The sequence below is a fragment of the Manis pentadactyla genome, chromosome 12 (assembly GCF_030020395.1).
Source record: "Manis pentadactyla isolate mManPen7 chromosome 12, mManPen7.hap1, whole genome shotgun sequence".
Classification (NCBI taxonomy): domain Eukaryota; kingdom Metazoa; phylum Chordata; class Mammalia; order Pholidota; family Manidae; genus Manis; species Manis pentadactyla.
In genome coordinates, this window is record NC_080030.1 from 36,260,486 (window position 1) to 36,279,466 (window position 18,981).

At 42.5% G+C, this 18,981-nt stretch overlaps 1 protein-coding gene across 2 annotated transcripts in view; it reads right to left on the bottom strand.

Annotated features, from left to right (window-relative positions):
• FNDC1 (fibronectin type III domain containing 1) overlaps nucleotides 1-18,981 on the bottom strand; it is a 90,733-nt gene that overhangs the window by 34,098 nt on the left and 37,654 nt on the right. For both annotated transcript variants that reach the window (XM_036886755.2, XM_036886758.2), the window contains 6 exons: nucleotides 14,746-14,952; nucleotides 7,826-7,924; nucleotides 6,942-7,059; nucleotides 4,876-5,063; nucleotides 3,811-3,918; nucleotides 942-1,127 (listed from right to left, as the gene is read on the bottom strand). In XM_036886755.2, the coding sequence (XP_036742650.2) occupies nucleotides 942-1,127; nucleotides 3,811-3,918; nucleotides 4,876-5,063; nucleotides 6,942-7,059; nucleotides 7,826-7,924; nucleotides 14,746-14,952 (906 nt within the window). The remainder of the gene's footprint in view (nucleotides 1-941; nucleotides 1,128-3,810; nucleotides 3,919-4,875; nucleotides 5,064-6,941; nucleotides 7,060-7,825; nucleotides 7,925-14,745; nucleotides 14,953-18,981) is intronic.

Here is an 18,981-nt window from a genome sequence, read left to right on the forward strand (position 1 = left end):
AGTGATCTCGACTTAAAACTGTATGGGGATATGTTGTATATGATGTGCAGGTGACTGGGTGAGCAACAAATTTGTAAGTTTTGAGGCCTTACGACGAGCTTCTTATTCTGCCTACCACATCCTTGCTTGCTTCTTCCTACTTGCCTAAAATACCTCTAATAATAGATACATTCGTAATCCCAAAATAGGGCCTTAAATAAAAAGACTTCTGGGAGGAGCAAACATCGTATTATGTGTACCCTCTAATTTACCCTTTCTTGGGAGTAGGAATTCTAGAAGGGATGTTAGAAGGGGAGGTGAATTCATAGAGCAATGGGGGATCCAGAGGATACAAACTGCATCTATTTCAGTTCTCCAGGATGGCACGGTTCCACACTGCAGTGTACTGTGGGTCCCAGTGCATAATGAGGGAGGCAGACACCAGTATTTGGAATAAATGTGAGGAAGCAAAAAACACAGTCCAAAAATACCTCACTCTGATTTTGGGTTCTATTAACCTAATTAGTTTTGATATTGATCAAATAAACAAGGTAACTGAGATTCTTCTGAGAAAAGCTGTTCCCCAAAATAATGGAATACAGATTAAAACATTTAAATGCTATTTAGAAATTAAAGAGAGGCAACAATTAAAATGTCATAGTACACCTGTAAAAATGTTCTTTCTCTGTCATCATAAACCCAAACTTGTATAGTGATACAAGATGAAGCACATTATTAATATATTCATGTTCTCATAATTTTAAATAATTACTGTTTTCAGCAATCAATAACATTTTAGTCTTTGGGGAAGACTCATCTCCAAAGGGACTACAAAAATATTTTAGATATCAGTGTGTAAACTTTGTCCCCAAAATCAATGAAGCAGTTTTAAACCCAGGAGTACAACTCAAAGTAATGCAGAAATGAAGAGAGAGAGGGAGTCACGAATACCCAGCGCTTACTTGGCATAGCGACAACGAAGGCTTTGGAGTGAGGCCCCTGTCCTCTCCTGTTCGCGGCCCGGATTTTGAAAAGATAGCGTTCCCCAGGCTGCAGACCATCCACTAGCGCAGAAGTAGTCTCTCCAGGATAGGTGAGGGACTTGGCTCCGAATGGTTTGAGAGCCGGGGCGTATGAAAGAATGTATTCTGAAATGATTTGGCAGACGGTTGGAAGGAGGAAACTGAAAACAGTCCTGTGTCCAGCAGACAGACTGTATGGGCAGGATGAATTAGAACGTGCATTACTAAAATTAATAGTCTAGCAATGCACGCCAAGTCAGCAGCTGGAGCATAAAGACACAGTAGAAGGTGAACTAGCATTCATTTAGGCTACCGGGTAGGGCTGTGTAGTTACTTAGCTGGCAAGTTTCCACTTTCAGCGAATTAAACATATGGAACCCAGGAGGCCAGTCTTCATACAATTTACCAAAAATATTTATACTGTGGGTTTTTTTGCCATTATATATATTGCTAATTCACTATGACAGAATTAATATATCCTAAACAGAAGAAACCATGCAAAAAGAAATGACAACTGATGGGAACTGATTCTGAATAGCTGCTGACACCTTTAGGAGTTCCAGTTTGTTAATCCGGGCTATTTTTATTTGCACATTAAGCCAAATAAAGTCCACATTTGGAATATAATTTCATTTTTGTAGGAACTATAGAAGTTCTTAATATATGCAGATAAGGATATTTCATAGTACTTAAAACTAGAAAAGTTGCCTAGTAGATTTCTGTGATGTCTAATGTTTCCATCTTAAATGGCTATATCTGTAAACATATCCTGTCCTTGAACTTTGAGAATCATAGCAAGTTCAGTCCAAGGACTTTACTATATCTCTATGCTTATATGGAAACACTGTAATGTACAGAAGCCATGTTTTAAAGCATAATTTTCACCCTCAACTAAAAACTGTCATGCCTCTTTTCCTCCCAATGGAGTTAAAATTTATAAAACTTATCAAATTAATATGAATAGGAGCTAACCAAGAAAAAGAATTTAAATTACGGAAATACCAAACAATTACCATGCTTCAGAGAGGAGCGTGGGAGATCTTTTCTTTTTCCCTAAGATTTAATCTTTTAAAACTAAACTAATTTTAAAACTTTCAACCAAAAATGCTTTTGCAGCATTTGTCTGGGGTTAAAAAAAAAAAACACAGCATTCTTTTCTTGTTGAACAAGCTAGTCATTTGTGGTGGTCAAAAGTAAGAATGAAAAGAACCCACTGTCTATAAAATTTTGTAATTTGGATTTTTTTATAGATCCAATTCATCTGGAAAGCATTTAACCATGTAAAGGTATGTTCTTTTATGATGTTTTATATCAGGGCCCCAGTAGAGTTATAATTTTCAATCCCACCACTCCCCCTTTGTGAAAACTGTCCCAGCAGGGTTAGGACATGGTGCTCTTCTGGACATAAAAACTCAGTAGCTGTTAGTATTTCTGGAAGTATTTAATCGACTACCAGTGGCCTTGTTCCACTAAAGAGCTGTAAATATCAACTAAGATGTGGGAGAGGGGAAGAAAACAAGTAAGTAGTCGCTGAAGGAGCAAAAATTGGCATTTTTATAACTAAAAAATGTGGTCAGCCGAAAAATGTCTTCAATTTTCAGAAGCCTTTTCAGTACCACACATTTAACACAGAAGGAACCAGTGTTGGAATGGTCATAAAAAGAATAGTTCAAAGGAACCAATTAAATATTTCTTTTCTTCATATGATTCTGGCTTATTCCACTGAAAAAAAAATGGGCAAGAATAGTACAGTATGTTATCTTTAAAAAAACTGGAAAACAAGAAGCATTAAGTTTAGAAAATAGGATCCCACATCTAACTTCCTTAACTTCAGTTGTTCCATGGAAAGCTGTCCTTACAAGTCAGCAAAGATAACTTACAGATGAATACAAAACAGAACCATTCAATTTTTCTTATTAAATTCTCAAAGGAGATTAGTGATAATAGTCTGGATTTCAAGCTTACACAAACTTTCCATAGTTTCTGGACATATTAGACTTAAAGTTACCTTCCAAAATCAAGTAACAATGAAAAGTACCTTCAGGGTACGTTTGTATAGGTAATGTCAGGGAAAAACTTCAATACAGCCCATTAAAATATCTTGAAATAGACTTCTGAAAGGTTCTTGAATGTTTTTGTATTAAAATGAAGTGGTCTGTGCTTTTATTTAATATTCTTAACAGACTATTTTTAATTTAATAAATAGTCACTAGTTGTGACTATTCTATTTAAATTTTTTTAATCTACAGTACTTTTATTTTCTATTTTAAGGTCATATTTTCCTCAATCAAAAGAGTTAACTAATAAAAAGGCTAACAAGTGGGGGAAAATCCATTGTCTATTTGATTTTATTACTTTCAATAAAATTTTAATGAGATTTTCAAACTCATTAAATATTTATGGTCCCACTGGGTTCCTACTCAGTCTTACTTTCCATGACCTTACTGGCACAGTGAAAGAATCCATACCATGAAAAAGGTGTCATTTGTATGGGTAAAGGTCATGACAATGACACACTCATCCAATTAAAAATACCCCTTCTGAGAGCTGTGCCACAATCCTTGTGTATGGGGAAGATGAAAAGGCATCTTCCCTATGCCCTGGGTCTTACTGACAATGAACACCGGGCATGAAACATCCTTGTCCACTGGGTCTGCACCCCATATACGTATGTTGCTCCCCTGTTGCTTTTGTGGCTGGTGAGCCTGCCGTCAGAACCAGTGCTCCTCAGAGTCAGTGTACATGCACATCTCCATTTGGGGCATCCCACTCCTGTGCACACCTTATCCCTCAAGTAATGAGTTCCTACCTTTCACTTTCCCCTCCGTCTCAGGCAGTGCATCCCAAGCTACAGTCACAACTGTAGGTTTGCCATTGACTGGCCAGACGTTTAAGTTTTCAGGAGCTGTGGTAGGAGCTACAAAAGGACAAGGACCAAGGTTTAAAAATGCCCTGAGGGATATTTAAACATCAGTGGCCGATGGTCCCTGTGTACACACCTTTTTTTTTTTGAGAGGGCATCTCTCATATTTATTGATCAAATGGTTGTTAACAACAATAAAATTCTGTATAGGGGACTCAATGCACAATCACTAATCAACCCCAAGCCTAATTCTCAACAGTCTCCAATCTTCTGAAGCATAACAAACAAGTTCTTACATAGTGAATAAGTTCTTACATGGTGAACAGTGCAAGGGCAGTCATATCACAGAAACTTTCGGTTTTGATGCCTGTGTACACACTTTTTATTGAAGAACTTTGTGTTAATTTTTATTATAAGAGATAAAATTCTACCTTTGCTTTTTGTGTAATATAGTGATTTATGTCAGTTCTACCAACTGATATAGTGAGTTTGGAACTATCTAGGGAAATGCTTTTAGGAATTCAGAATTTCTCTCATTGCTGAACACTGTAATCTACAAAGAAGATTAAAATCCATTTCCACCTTTTTTTAAAATAAAGCTTTTAAAGACATAGTTTAAAAGAAAATAATTGTAGTCTTGGATACAAAGCAAAATTCTCCCCCAGAACCAAACTCAAGCTCTGTTTTAGGAGAGTCTCTCCTAGACTTCAGAGACACGTTACTCAGGGGTGCTCATGAGTAGTGGTGATTTACAGATACTCCACACTGGGGTTTAATGTGCTTCGTGGGTCAGAATAACATGCTGATGAAACTGACCAGTGAAGGATAAAACATATATCCAAGGAAGCAGTTCCTGAACTCTTTGCATTCATATATCGAAACATTTCCAAGATTTAAGGTTAATGTTAAAAAAAAAAAGTGCCTCAGCTGGCCTTTATCACTTGGCTTCTTAAATCTTATATTAGGGGTAACTCCCAAATTGAAAGTCCAAAGGCTCTTTTAAATACAGACCAGATTCTGGTGTTCTCTGAAAGACAGATGTACTCCATTTGCCATCCCTTTCGCCCTGTGAAATACGGACTGCAAATTCATACATGGTGTCTGGAATCAGGTTCTCGACCAGCACGCGTCTGTTGGAAACCTGCTTGTAGTCCCACCTTGCTGACTCCCCCTTTTCTCGATGGCGCACAGTGTACTGTCTGTAAGAGAACACAAGGCAACACTGTTGACCTGTTCTCTGCAACACAACACTAGGTTCCTGCTCTAAAGGATGATTTTTGGAAGTAGAGAAATCAAGGAGAAAAATCTAACCTTCTGACTATGTTATGAACTCAAGGAATCTACTGAAATTCCACAGAAAGGTGTCTAAAGTGGCCAGGAAAGATGGAGTTTGTGTCTTTTCAAGGCCAAAACATCTTACTGCTCGAAAGATCAAGCAGAGATCAAGAAAGGAAGGGATAGAAAGGGGACAGCTTTTGTGAGGCAAATGTGTGTGTGTGTGTGTGTGTGTATGTGTGTGTGTGTGTGTGTGTGTGTTTACATGTGTGGTGTGGAAAGGGCAATATTAAGAACCAGAACTGGCCCAAGGTATCTTGGCTCTCCAGAAAAGAAAGACAAGTCTTATTTCATGCCAAAATAGGCATATATTCTATAGGTTCTGGAGGAAAGGCCACATGTGGTTTTGAGTAGCCTTTTTACCGTGAGAAGGAGCAAAAACCTATATAAAAATTGGAGGAGGACAGAGAGCGTACAAAAGGAATTCTACTGTGTGATGATCATGGAGAGAAACTGGTGTGACCAAACATGGTAATATTCAACAATTAGAGGAAGAAGACATCCTCAACATTCTTAGAGTCGCAATGGCATTTACTGGATTCCTTTTCCAAGAAATTTTCTTTGTAGCCACATTTCTTTAGAAAACATTTGATGCACTAAGAATGTGCTATTCATTATGATATTTAATAAGTCCAGATAAGACTGCAGTTGCAGACATGGCACACTAATTAACACAAAAGGAGTTCTGCTAAAAAAACTCAAGCCCTCTTTTGTTGTTGGAAGGCATCAAGATGTTGGAAATAAAAGTTCAGTGATAATCCAGAACACTTAATGTTGGGAGACCATCTGGCTAGAGAGGGGATCACTGTGAAACTTCTGAGGTCTTTCAAAAACACCAGATGTCTTTTTTACTAGCAGACAATGAAACTGTATCTAATACAAATAATAGCACATATATACAGACATATTCTTAGCATTATAATCTGTCCGCTTTTTAAAGTACATTCACTTTTCCAGGTTGCAGGTCGGTTCAAAACTTAACACATAGTGACTAGGCCACCAAATCTTTGGCTTTCTCTTGGCTATATAAATTATTCAGTCATTTAACATGTAGAGTTTTGATGACTCTATTAATCTACCACTAACTAAAAATGGTGCTCACAGTGGCCTTTTAAACGTAGAAGTTATTTTAACTTTATGATTGGCTTTTCTTCCATTGCTATTGCAAATCAATATGAAAACCAGAGTAGCCTAACAGCATGTCTTAAGAGAAAAACAATGCATTTTGCTATGCATGAATGGGTTGGACATGAAGCAGCCAACTTCAAACTTCAAGCAGCAGTTTGAAGAATGTCTAAAGAGGAACGATTGTGGGCAAGGCACTGGATAAATGTCCACCCCTCTACGGGAGAATCCTTCCTACTTCTTCTCTTCCTGGATCACAAAAGGAACAGAAAGACCCCCACCCCCCAGATGGGTTCACATTCTCCGCACAGGAACAGATCATGAGGCAAAGCAAAACATAAATGGGGTAAAGAAAGAAACAGAATCTAGAAAATTTCCAGAGCAAGTGAGATGCAGATTCTGCTGTGTGCATTCCACATGAGGCCTTGGGAGCATCTGATATGTGTGACCCCACTCAGGATTAGCTAGATGTCATTAAATAGCCTACCATTCCTATACAGAAGAGGCTAGCATTCATATGTGTCAGAAGATTCAATCATTCAAAAAAGATGTGTCATGTCAGGACCAGAAAAAACACATCTTTCATGTATAAAATAAAGGCAAATATGGAAAAGTACCTAGATGCAACAACTTTCTTCTGTTTTTCCACAAGAGGGTCTACCCAGGCTACGAGCACAGATTGAGACGACATGACCCGCACGTTGATGTCTTCAGGGATGTCCAGGTCATCCTCTTCTGAAATGACAATGGGCCACATGGAAAGGCTGTCTCTAACAACAGGCTCTTCCCTGAGTACCCCCTGGCTTCCGGAATTTATTATTCACCCTATAATTTTTGAATTACTTTTGCATAATCTAGGTATAATGAAATGAACAGAAATTTAAACCAAAATTATTTGATTGGTCATTGTAGAAAAACCAAAATCTCCACTCTTGCTCTTTTTGCACAGAGTCTAAAAAATGGACAGTTCACTTGAAAAGCTGCCCAACCTTGCTGACATACAGAACAGTACAGAAGGGATGCTTTGCCTTAATCGAAGATACTCCAAGTAACCCACTGTTTTCTCAATATACACTAGAAAGTTGCTGGGAAATTATACCATTTTTATGGGAAGCAATATTTTAGGGGAAGAAAAGCTCAAATCAGAGTATTTCCTTGGTGATCATGACATGAAATGGAAATTTTGGTTCAAACAACTGCACAAATCACATTGGGTTAAATGTCCTCATATTTGAGAACATGCGATTCCGAGACAGATTAAAAGTTATATTCAGATATAAAATAGAATTCATCTTCCAATTTCCAACAGAATACATCAGAGTCACAAAGCCTATAGTTTTGTTCAACCTCTAACATAAATTGAGAACTTAACAAGATGTCTTCAGTTTTGCTTTTTATTCTCTTGGGGTTTTCGTTTGTTTTCTTTTTTCTTTTTTCTTTTAGGGACCATGTGCAGTCACATTAAACCGTGGCTTGAGCAGATGTATCCTTAGAAGCATACCTGAAATCTTCCGTTTCGTGAGGGCGGCCCTGTAGACTGGCTGGCTCTGCCCCTGAGAGTTCAGGGACTGCAGGGAGACCACGTACACCGACTCAGAGGCTGTGGATCGACAGCAAGGGGTGAGGCTCTGGGCTAGAAGCCCCCGGAACACACATCCCGAGGGGTCTGCGTTCCCAACCCCACCTCCCATCTCATCTTCCTTGGGCATTCCCCTTCCTCGGGACAATGGAAGAAGAGCCCAAGAACATAGGAACTGAATGCAAGAGAACACTATTACGTTAGGAAATGTGGAAGTGAGTTTTACCTATAATTCCTGAAAAATGAAACTTTTATCTCATCAGCATCGAAGAAAGATGAACAATGTTCAAAAAGGAAAAGAAGAGTATATTTATCCACATAATTCCCCCAATTTCTTTTTACCTCCAAAATAGAGAAGAGAGGTGACTCTGTATTTATCTGTCATCAAATAGAAAGGAGAGATACAAAAACAGCGAGTGTCTGGTTAGCAGCCCAGAGCTGACGATTTACTCTCTGAACTAAAATCCTCAGAACTGAGTCTTTGAAGATCTGCTAAGAGCAAATGTAAGAGCTTAAACACATCCTCTATCTCTAGATTGTTCTTCCAGCTAGTCTCCCATCCCTCTCCAAACTGTACACTGGGCCCACTAGTATACAATTTAACCTAAACTTGAAAACTTTATTTAGGAAAAAAATTAAAACGATGAGATAAAATTTGTTACTCTTCCGAAAATGAACTAAGAAACGATATGAAAGAGAACTTCCAACATCAGCACTCTCGGGAAGACTCATGCCAGAAGATGATCATCAAAAAACCCCAACAAAGATCCACGCACTGCTACAGCTGTAGATGCACTCATCCCACCAGCTCCTGGACTTGCCATGGGAATGAAGGAGATATCTAAGCTGGCCTGTGCATACAGTAAAACAACAAATTTGACTGGATCTATACTGTTGGAACTCAACCAAGAATTAGGAGAAGTGCAAATTGTAGCGCTCCAAAATCTTACAACTACAGACTATTTACTGTTAAAAGAACATATGGGATGTGAACAGTGCCCAGGAATGGGTTGTTTTAATTTGTCTGATTTTTCTCAAACTATTCAAATTCAGTTAGATAATAACCATCATATCATTGATAAGTTTTCACAAATGCCTAGGGTGCCTAACTGGTTTTCTTGGTTTCACTGGAGATGGCTGGTAATTACAGGTATGCTTTGGTTATGTAACTATACTCCTATTATGTTAATGTGTGTGCGCAATTTAAGTAGTAGCTTAAAATATATACATGCTGAAGTTACTCTACAAGAAGATACGTCAAAGAAATAATCAATCTTCCCATGTTCTCTCCCGCCTGCTACTTCTATAGCTTTTCTTCTTCCTTCCTAATTACAACGAATTCTTAAATAGAATTCGTGCCTCATATCAAATTTACCGAGTATCATAACTCCTCCAAGTGGTAAAGATACCTCAAGACAAATGCTGGGCATAGAAGCCACAGGGCATAAATATGCAAAGAAATAAAAAGCTAACCATTTCAAACAATAAGGCTTCTCTCTCACTTACCAACTTAACATTTCCCTGTGTGGCCCCGGAAGATGACTGGTTAGCCAGAGACGGGTAAGATTCCTCAAGGGAGGAACAACCTAAGACAGGCACAGTCGCTGGGGGGTCATCAGGTGAGAAATTGGGGATCAACAGAGGTGAGGCTTAGAACCTCACCCCCCCTGTTCTGAGAGAAATCTTCTGCATATGTGGATGTTTTATTGCCCTTGTCTAGCTTGGATTAACACATAGTCTACAGGCACACACCTGATCATATACATTTGCTCTCTTACAACACTAAACTATGTTTTCTACCTTTATGTTGTATCTACCTACCACTTCAGCATCTTATTAAAAATAATAATGAGAGAAATGTGGTATCCACATATAAATCAAGTATAAAAATCAAATGTGTATTCATATTTGAACTGACTGTTTATAGTTCATAATGCATGAGCAAAACCAAAAGTTTCTGTGATGACTGCCCTTGTACTGTTCACCATGTAACTTATTCACTATGTAAGAATTTGTTCTCCATGTAAGAACTTGTTCGTTATGCTTCAGAAGATTGGAGACTGACGAAAATTAGGCTTGGGGTGGATTAATGATTGTGCATTGAGCATTGACTCCCCTATACAGAATTTTATTGTTGTTAACAACCATTTGATCAATAAAAATGAGAGATGCCCTAACAACAACAACCAAGAAAAAGTACACACTTCCAATTGTAAAATAAATAAGCAACCGGGATGTAATGTATAGCATAAGGAATATAGTCAAAATATTGTAACAACTTGGTATGGTGATAGCTGGTACTTAGAATTATCATGTATATAAATGTTGAATCACTGTGTTGTACACCTGAAACTAATGTAATGTAATACGGTGTGTCAACTACCCTTCAATAAAAAATAATTATCAAAAAAAAAAAAAAAAAAAAAAAAAAATTTGTTACTCTTGAGTACTGTGGAATCATAGAGTCTGAGACCCGGATGAAGCCTTGGCTATCCTTCAATTGGACCTTCTATTTTACAAATAAGGACATAAAGCCCAAAAATTGATTGATTTGCCCAAGGGCACACCGCTCAGAAGGACTCATAATTTTCTGAATCTGAGGTTGCTAATGCCTAACTCCAGACTCTACTGACTGACCGAGCTTCCTGCAGCCTTAATCAATTAAAGAATCAAAATGAGGCAACCTGATATATTTCTAATGCAGGTAGCTCTGCCATCAAGTAATATCTGAGTAAACGAACAAAGGTGACACCAAGATCCCAAAGGAAACTTGTACACAGGCGCCCTTCCTTCTGGCCTTGCTGACTTCCACAGGGCAGTGGGAAAACAAGTCTTTTGTTTTTACAAACAGCATGTTGACTTAAACATAAGAGGAGACCTGTGTTCAAAAACCTCACATACAGAACCTCTTTATGTAAAGTACGCTGCTGTAGGCTAAGCAGGTTGCAAGGGAAGAGGATAATCATCTACAACCTGCCCCGCCTCCACCTACAGGGCGAGTGAAACTCATGCTGTGGCAGGAGTAAATTATTATTTAGGCTAAGGCCCTCAGACCTTCTTCTACTAGAGAATTTTTAAACATAGGTTTCATAAAAGGAAGGAATCAAGTTTGTAACACTTGGGTTCACGGAACATCAGACTAAGCTTCTAAACAGAGGAGTCCCCTCCCGTCTACTAATTTCTTGGTGCGGTTGACAGCAGAACCACGCCAAAGGTCAACCAGGACAAATCCCTGCCATCCAACCTCACAGCCCAGGAGCGTGTATAGACAGCTGAATGGGAAAAGCAGGAGCCCGTCACTGATCGAGAACCATCCCACAGTCAACATTTTTACATGTCTGTGATGTATTCATTGAAGTTCTCCTTTTTTTTTTTTAATGCCCGGATTCTTGATTTACTGTGTTCTCCAAACTGAACTTGGCCCAAGACGGTCAGGAGGGAAGGGCTGTGTACCGCAGTAGCCACAGTAACAGCCCGGCTCTGTGGGATCTTTCGTGTCAGTTCTTCATGGAGTCCTGACGACAGCCCTGCCAGGAAGCTACTGTCATTGTCTCCTTGTCATTCGGGGAACCCGGTGCAGGGGTGAGCCAACCCCCGGAGGCCAGGGACTGAGCAGCAGAGCCGGGTCCCACACCCAGGTCAGTGCGGTGCTCAGTGATGCAGGCGCGGAGGGCGCGGGGCCCCCAGCTGACCAGGCGCTCTTCCTGGACCAAGACAGTGCCCGCCAGCGGGCCGTGCAGCACCCACCTTTATCACAGCAATGTAACGAAGACACAGGTGTGCACAAACAGCCTTCTTTGGGTGCCCCTGATTATTGAATAAAGGGTGGAAATAAAATTTCCAAAATGGCCATGGCCTCTGCAGCCCAGTGACTCTGTAGCCCCAGGCACCACCCTCCCTGTCAGGGACGCCACGCGGGCTCGCTTCCCGACCTCAGGAGTGTGACGTGCGGGACCCCCAGGGGCTCCACTTGGGAAGGTCTGTCATGCCTTCTGGGAAGACTCCACACTGACACACATTTGTTCTTGATTACAGTCTGGCTCCCAATCTGAGCTCTTGGGGCTGGTCATCTCCTCCTCCCTCCCACAGCCCCGTCCTCCCTGTGGCCTTCTCAGACCCCGTGCTGTGCAGCAGCACCTCCTGCCTCCCGGGCCTGCGAGAGGGGCTCCGGTGCCCTCCGCGGGTGAGCTCTGTCTCTGTTCACTGCCTCTCTGGGAGGGACAGCTGGGACCCCGGGGCTGGGCATGGGGCCTGCCACAGAGGATGCCCAGTAAGACGTGTTTAATGAAGGACTTGGAAGGGGGGCTTCTGCTGACCAGACCTCAGGCCCACTTTTCTCCATGTCTCTATAATGTTTGGCCATTCTCTGCAATACCACATTTTGAATGGCTTCTCAGATATAAGAGGAATTTAAACTCATCCAACGATAACATAAGGAGATAGGCATCAGGTAACATGGCAGGCCTGCTCCAACCTCTCCCTGGGGATTCACTTTACCCACTGCTCCCCATCCTGGAGGAGCACACGTGCAGGGAGACCCCTTCCTCTTTCTGACAACCTCTTAGGTCATTCACGAAGGCAAGTTCATTGTTTTTTACTTGGTGAAAATTCAAAAGCTAACATGCCGTAGCAGAACTGCAACAAAGACCTGCACTCTCCTTCAGGCTGGGGCTGGGGCCAAACCCTGACCTCGGTTCCACCATTGGCTTAAAAAAAAAAAGAAACCCTTCTGCTATCCTGCAGTTAGTCAGGGGCTCACTACTGAGGAAATGAAAAGACAAACAGAACAAGCCAGTTGAAAAACTTGTCAACATTAAGTGACACTTTAATGTGGGACATCTATGAAAGACTCACAACAATGAAAACTTTCCACTTAAAAATGCTCTCCAGCACTATCAGAAGTGCAAAAGCGGCAACTCTGTTCTTCTGCCAATAGTCTGGGTGGAATTTGGCCTGAAACACCAAAACAGAGTCCTATAACCTGCACAGGACCCCTACTCAGGGCGAGGGGTCCGCTCAGGAGTGAACAACCGAAGGATCTCCACATTATCCTGTGGCCCCAGGTGACTGAGCCTGTAGCTTGAGGTCTCGCTGCTAACACTGCAAAAGCACGGACAGCTCAGGTTTCCCCGCTTGCTTCTTCAGTCCCTCATGGCTTCCTGAGGCAGAGAGGTGACTAGCCTCTTTCAGCTGGAAGAAGTCTGAAGCCTTTGTCTTGAGATGTCTTCGCTGCGCTGCCTGGCTCACTGCTGCGTGTGCCACGGGGAGTCCACAGAAAGCCCACCGCAGGCCACAGCTGACCCTGTGCCATGAGCACCCAGTGGACTTTTCCAGGAGTCTCAGCAGGTGGCTGACCACAGTGGGGACAGCACGGTGCCTTCTGAGGTTGCTTGCAAGGGGGAGCCAGCCTGGCCTTCCTCACAGTGTCTCCACCAGCTCAGATCTGCCCTGGTCAGTGCCCACCACACAGCCCAGGCAGCCAGCCTGGGGGCCCTGGTGTGGGGCTGCTTGTCCAGAATGCGGGGTGGTTGTGCCTTTGGAGCAGTGGGCTGCACCCCCAGGGCACCGGCTGGCCTTCTCCACACTGCAGACCGCCCCCGCCCCGGCTGCTCTCTGAGCTCCCTCCGAGGTCCACCCCTGCACAGCTCTGCTGGGCTCCGCCCTCTGTCTGGTCCCTCCAGTCTTAGTTCCCACCATTTGCCTGCCCCTCGTCATGTCTGAGGGAAGATTTCGCCTTGGTAACTGAGGGTGCGCCACAGGCACCCTTCTGGTGCAGCACACAGTCCTTCAGCTCATGGCCTTTGCCTGGAGCCAGGCCTCCTTCCTGTCTCAGATGCTGGAAGCTAAGCCCCACCTGAGTAAGTGCAGAGCCCGCTGGACCTACTGGAGTCTTCCAGGAGGGCCCAAAAGATGACACCCTCTTCTTTGAGTACTGATTCAATTGGGAAATGACAGGAAAGGAAGCAGCGGGGCCAGAATTTTTATTGCAGGTGCCAACTAAGTTGGAGAACCGGGGAGAAAATATACTTTCTAGTACTGAAACCCAAAATCGCAGGCCTTGCTGCCCCAGCAGCTCTGGGCTCTGCATGACTTGGGGCAGAGTGTGCTCTCTGTGGCTGGGCTTCCCCCCAAGAGGAGATATGAAGGGGCCAACCCGTGCTTACCCAGTGCCTCCTGCCAAACTCATTAAGTAAATAAGCAGGCATGAGGGAAGGGGGAGTAAGTCAGGAGCATTGTAACTACTGGAGCTGGTCCACACTAAGAAAGTGCTAAGCATGAGGGATGAGCATTGCCCCTTTTGGACCATGGCCTATGTCCACTGTCCAGGCCTGTCAGTGAGTAAGGCCAGCAAGGGACAGGCCTCAATCCAAGCTGGAACAACATACATAATCTCTCCCACTCACAGCAAATGTTCCCTTCACAGTTCCAGGGCCAGCGCCTCTTTCACCCAGTGAGGGTTTGCAAAGAGAGAGGAAGGCAGGCCTGATTTGCAGGTGTTATCAACTGCCCCCACATTTCATATTGATGGCACCCATCCAATACCCTAGGATCTAAGACAAAGTTTAAACAGCAAAACAATGAGAGCAGAGCCAAGATAAGAACAGTGTTCACCCCCTTTCATGTCCGGAAAAATGGCACTTGGAGGGCAGCCTTGTCCTGCTGCTAACTGAAGGTTAAAAGGATGGGGGCACGGACAGAGGGGAGAATGAGGAGTAAAATGTTGAACAATTGTAATACCTGGAAAATGAACATTACAACTGAAATGCAATGATCTTTCATGAATGAGTCTCTAAATATTGAAATGATTGCAAAACATTGAATGCCAAGAACATTAAACTCACCCAGCTTCTTAATTTCGTGTGTTCGCTCATCTCTTGTCAGTGGAACGTAATTCATCTTCCGGCCACTTTCTCCATAGCCCAGAAGAAAACCTCGTGATCTGCGTGGACTCTTGACTCCGGACAGGCGTGGTGCCTTCCACGCAACAGACAGCCGGTCGTCTGAGGATCGGACGCGGACACGCAAGGGCTTGTTTGGCACTTCCTTTTCTTAAAGAGGACACGACACAGAAGCGATTACACACCCCTTAGAGTCTACCATCGAGAATAGAACACCTGTCTAAAGGCTGAGACGTAGCAATTAGTAGCTGGGCTTAAAACATGTGTTTCTGGGAATCAATTCCAGTAAGAACATTTTCTTCCCAAGAATATGACACTCCATGCACACGCTCTGCACCTCATTTCAGACCAAGAGGTCAGAAGAACTTAAAATGAAAACATACCATGTGTGAGACCACCAGCCAGAAGTCTGAGATGTTTCACGATCTTTATTTTCATCTATTTCCTTTTGCCTCCTTAAGGCCAAAACTATGTATTCTCTGGTGAGAGCTGCAGGTCAGCAAAAATATACAGCAAACACATTTGTGTGCTATTTATAGCTGTCTTCCAAGAAGCGTTTCCACTATAAGGTTGAAAGACAGGCTTTCTTTGTCTTTAAGGTGGATCACTAAAGTCTAAATGTTAACTGATTTCTGGTTTTGATCTTATTCTTTCTTACATGTCTGTCTTGCCCCTCCAGTCAAACCATGCTGTTATCCTCAACCTCTATTGTTTCCTTCTTGCTAATTTAATCAGTTTTGAGAAATCCTCTTGCTAAGTGACTCAATCTCAAGAAACACCCATTGTTAACTTTTCAAAGCACTGCACCCTGATGGCCCATACTTAATGTTTGAAGTTTTGCTTTTATATCAATGAAGAGCTGATAGGTTTGGGGACATGGACAGTGAGACAACTACATTGCCCATTTCTGACGGAGAGGTCTCATTCTAGCCCTTATTTGGAGATCCAGTTAGGCTAATGAGCACCTGTCTGTTAAGCAAACCAGTTACTTCCCAGGCAGGCTTCCTCCACTATATCCATTAACTCCACCATCAAATCTGATTTAATTTTATCAAATCTAATTTATTACACTGGAAAATTCCCAGCTAAAAGATATAAAAACAAAATCTAATGTCATGAGTTCGTGTGAGCTTCAATTAGCACACTACATAAATAGCCATTGGAGATTATTACTCTGAAAAACCATACACCTGGCTGCATGTCCTGGGTCTAATCCAAAGGAATATGTCCTTTTGTACATTACGGGGAGTTACCTGATCAGTCACTGGGCACTCCCATTCCTAACAGTTACAACAGTTACTAAGAGAATACTGTTATGGTTCAACAAATATTTTTCCCAATATTTAAAATAGGAATTATTAAGATTTTTTTGTTTTTAATCCAATAGCATATGCAGTGGGCTAACTATATGAAACTCCGCCTACCATCCTGGAGTTTTTAGTGTAACCACTTTCATGGGTTATACTAAACTGATCTCAGTTTTGTTCCAAGTTAAGAGTTGACAACTCAGTTTCAAGGTCTAGCCTCTATAAAAATTAGGGACCATCCAGCAGCTATGGACATGACATATATGCTCATTTATGTAGTTCAAAAGTAAATAATTTACCTAAAGTGTTTAGTTCTAAAAGTCCAACTCATTGGTAGCCCAGCGTTGATTAACTGGATGGGTTAATATGGATATGAATCTCATGAGTTAATAAATCCTGTGAGTTATTATATTAATCTTCTGATTTGATTTTTCTTATGCCTTCCCAATGGGGATCTCTTGCTTCATATTTATAACAGTGTGATGTCCAATGTTTCTAGAAATCCGGCTGCAAATCTTAAGTGTCTGGGTTGCTCGTGGGTGATGGCGTCACAGAAGTGGACATGAATTTTCTTCATCAGTATGTGTCACTTATGAGTAGAACTTGTGTGGGGTTACGGTAAGAATAACTTCTTTTTAATATTGAGGAAAATGTGTTACAAAATCTACTTAAGAAAAGCAGAATCTGGACAAGGAGCAGCATGCATAGTCTCATTTATCAACCATGACATTTGGTTTGCGTTTTAAAGTGAGCAGATTTTTGGAGGACATTCATCAGAACAAAATACATAACCAAGTTTAATTCTGCAGAAATAGTGTTCATGTCATTTTCAGATTTATGCAAAGTTATGAAATAGACTTTATATGAGCCAAGAGCCTGAGAATAGATGTTGAGAGAAAAAAACTTAAAGGAAGCAACAAGCTTGGCTTTATTCTGTTTTTACATCTCCTAAGTCATTTTTTTCCCCTCTGTGGGCCTCCAATACAAACTACCACCTCACACACAAAATTCAGTTTTAACAGAAGACCCTCTCATGGGTGATACCACAGACTGCCTAAGGGTGAACAGCTTGAGGTTGGGGTTTGATCTCATGGGGTGCCCAGCTTTGGCCAAGCATCAGAACTATGTTTAAAAAAAGCCTCTAAGGTGCAAATGACCTCTGCCAATCATATATGGTGTTTAGTTTACTTTCATGAGAAGCTCATACCCCCTCATGGAAACCTGCCAGTGATGTGGGGCTGAGAGGTGACTGCTGCTCAAGCTGCCCCAAGCCACACACACTGCTGGCTGCTCAGGTGGAGCTGACAGGGTCACTGCCCAGCCACCACTGCCATAGTGTTTCCCGGGGCAGCAGGAAACGGGACAGACGTCCATGGTGCTGTCATTGGCTTGACCGTCCTCAAAGTCACCCTCCACAGCTCTGTTCTATAGCCCTTTGTGGCCCACAGCCACGCTCTCCCCCACTGCAGAAAGCAACCCACAGCATGGGAGTTCTGGGATAATCTCCAGCAAAATGGGCAAATCCACCGAGAACACACACGTGGCTGGGTCTTACAGGAGTCAGCTAGAAAATAAATGATTGGACAGAGACAGTGTTCTCTGTGGCCCTGCTCCAGCCCTGGGACGCTTCCACGCATGTTTGCTGCCATGGAAAGTGTTCCTGGGTGTGCACTGTCACCCCTGGGCCCTGGGGAGGGCTGCAGGTCTCTGCTCCGGGACCAACGATGCCTGACAGGCAACAGTAAAATACTGAAACAACAGCACAGAGGAGAAAGACCACCAAAGTGTCCTTACGTGGCAGGGTCTCTGAGGAGGCAGAAGGAGTTTGGTTCGAAGGACACGAGTAGGGTCCCGGATGGCACAAGTTTGGTTGCCTGAGGTGCCCAACCTCTGGCTCTGTCCTAACCCATGCCAGGTCCACCAAACACCCGCCACATGGCCCAGTGGCAGGGATGGTAGCTGCCCCCTCAACTTTAATAGCTTCTGAATCTGAGTTTCCACCGGTTCTGAAGTAAGGGTGTGAAAGAGGTCACCCCAGGCCCTGGCCTGCTCTCCGTCCACTGCACATCAGGTCTGAGAATGCAGCCAGGCCTCTCCAGGTGTGGAAGGGAGGCTGAGGCCAGCCCTTACGTCCAGCCGCACACACTGCCTGCCTTATGTAGAATTTCAGTTTGTCACAGCCCACATGTGATTTATTTTAATTTTCTTTACAAGAGCTCCCACTTAAGTAGACAGATGTCGTAACCCCCATGAGAAAACAGGCTCAAAGAGGTGCAGTGACTGACCCAGAGCCACACAGTGAAGTGCCAACAGGGACCTGAATTCAACAACCATGAGCCAAGTACCATTTGCATCTGACTAGGCCCCTTGAATTTCTGCTCTCCCCCTGGGTATCAACCCAACAAAGCGTTAGCACAAAGGTTCTGCCTGACCAGCCCTTCAGAGTGGGCACACAATGTCTGGCACAGTAGGCATTATATTTGTGTATTTTTTTTAATAGGCCAGACAGTATACTCAGTAGGTGGGAAATGAGCAAGACAGGTCCCCTCCCCAAGACTGCACCCTGGAACTGTTCCCAGACTGCATGGAGGTCACTGATGAAAAACCACACAGTCAAGTGAGAGTACCACCCCTCTAAACACAGCCTTCTTTCAGACCTTTGGGTTAGAAAACCCAACCACAATCTTTTTTAATAAGCAATTTGAAAATTTCCTTTCTTTAATATTCGGGGTTATACATACCATCAAACATCTTTAATAGATCATCTGGTAATCCTCTTTTAAGCCAAAGGGCACATTAAGAAAAACTATCCATATGGTTCAAATTCATTTGCAATGAAATTATTTAAGTGTTTTCTCTAAGTCACATGTGA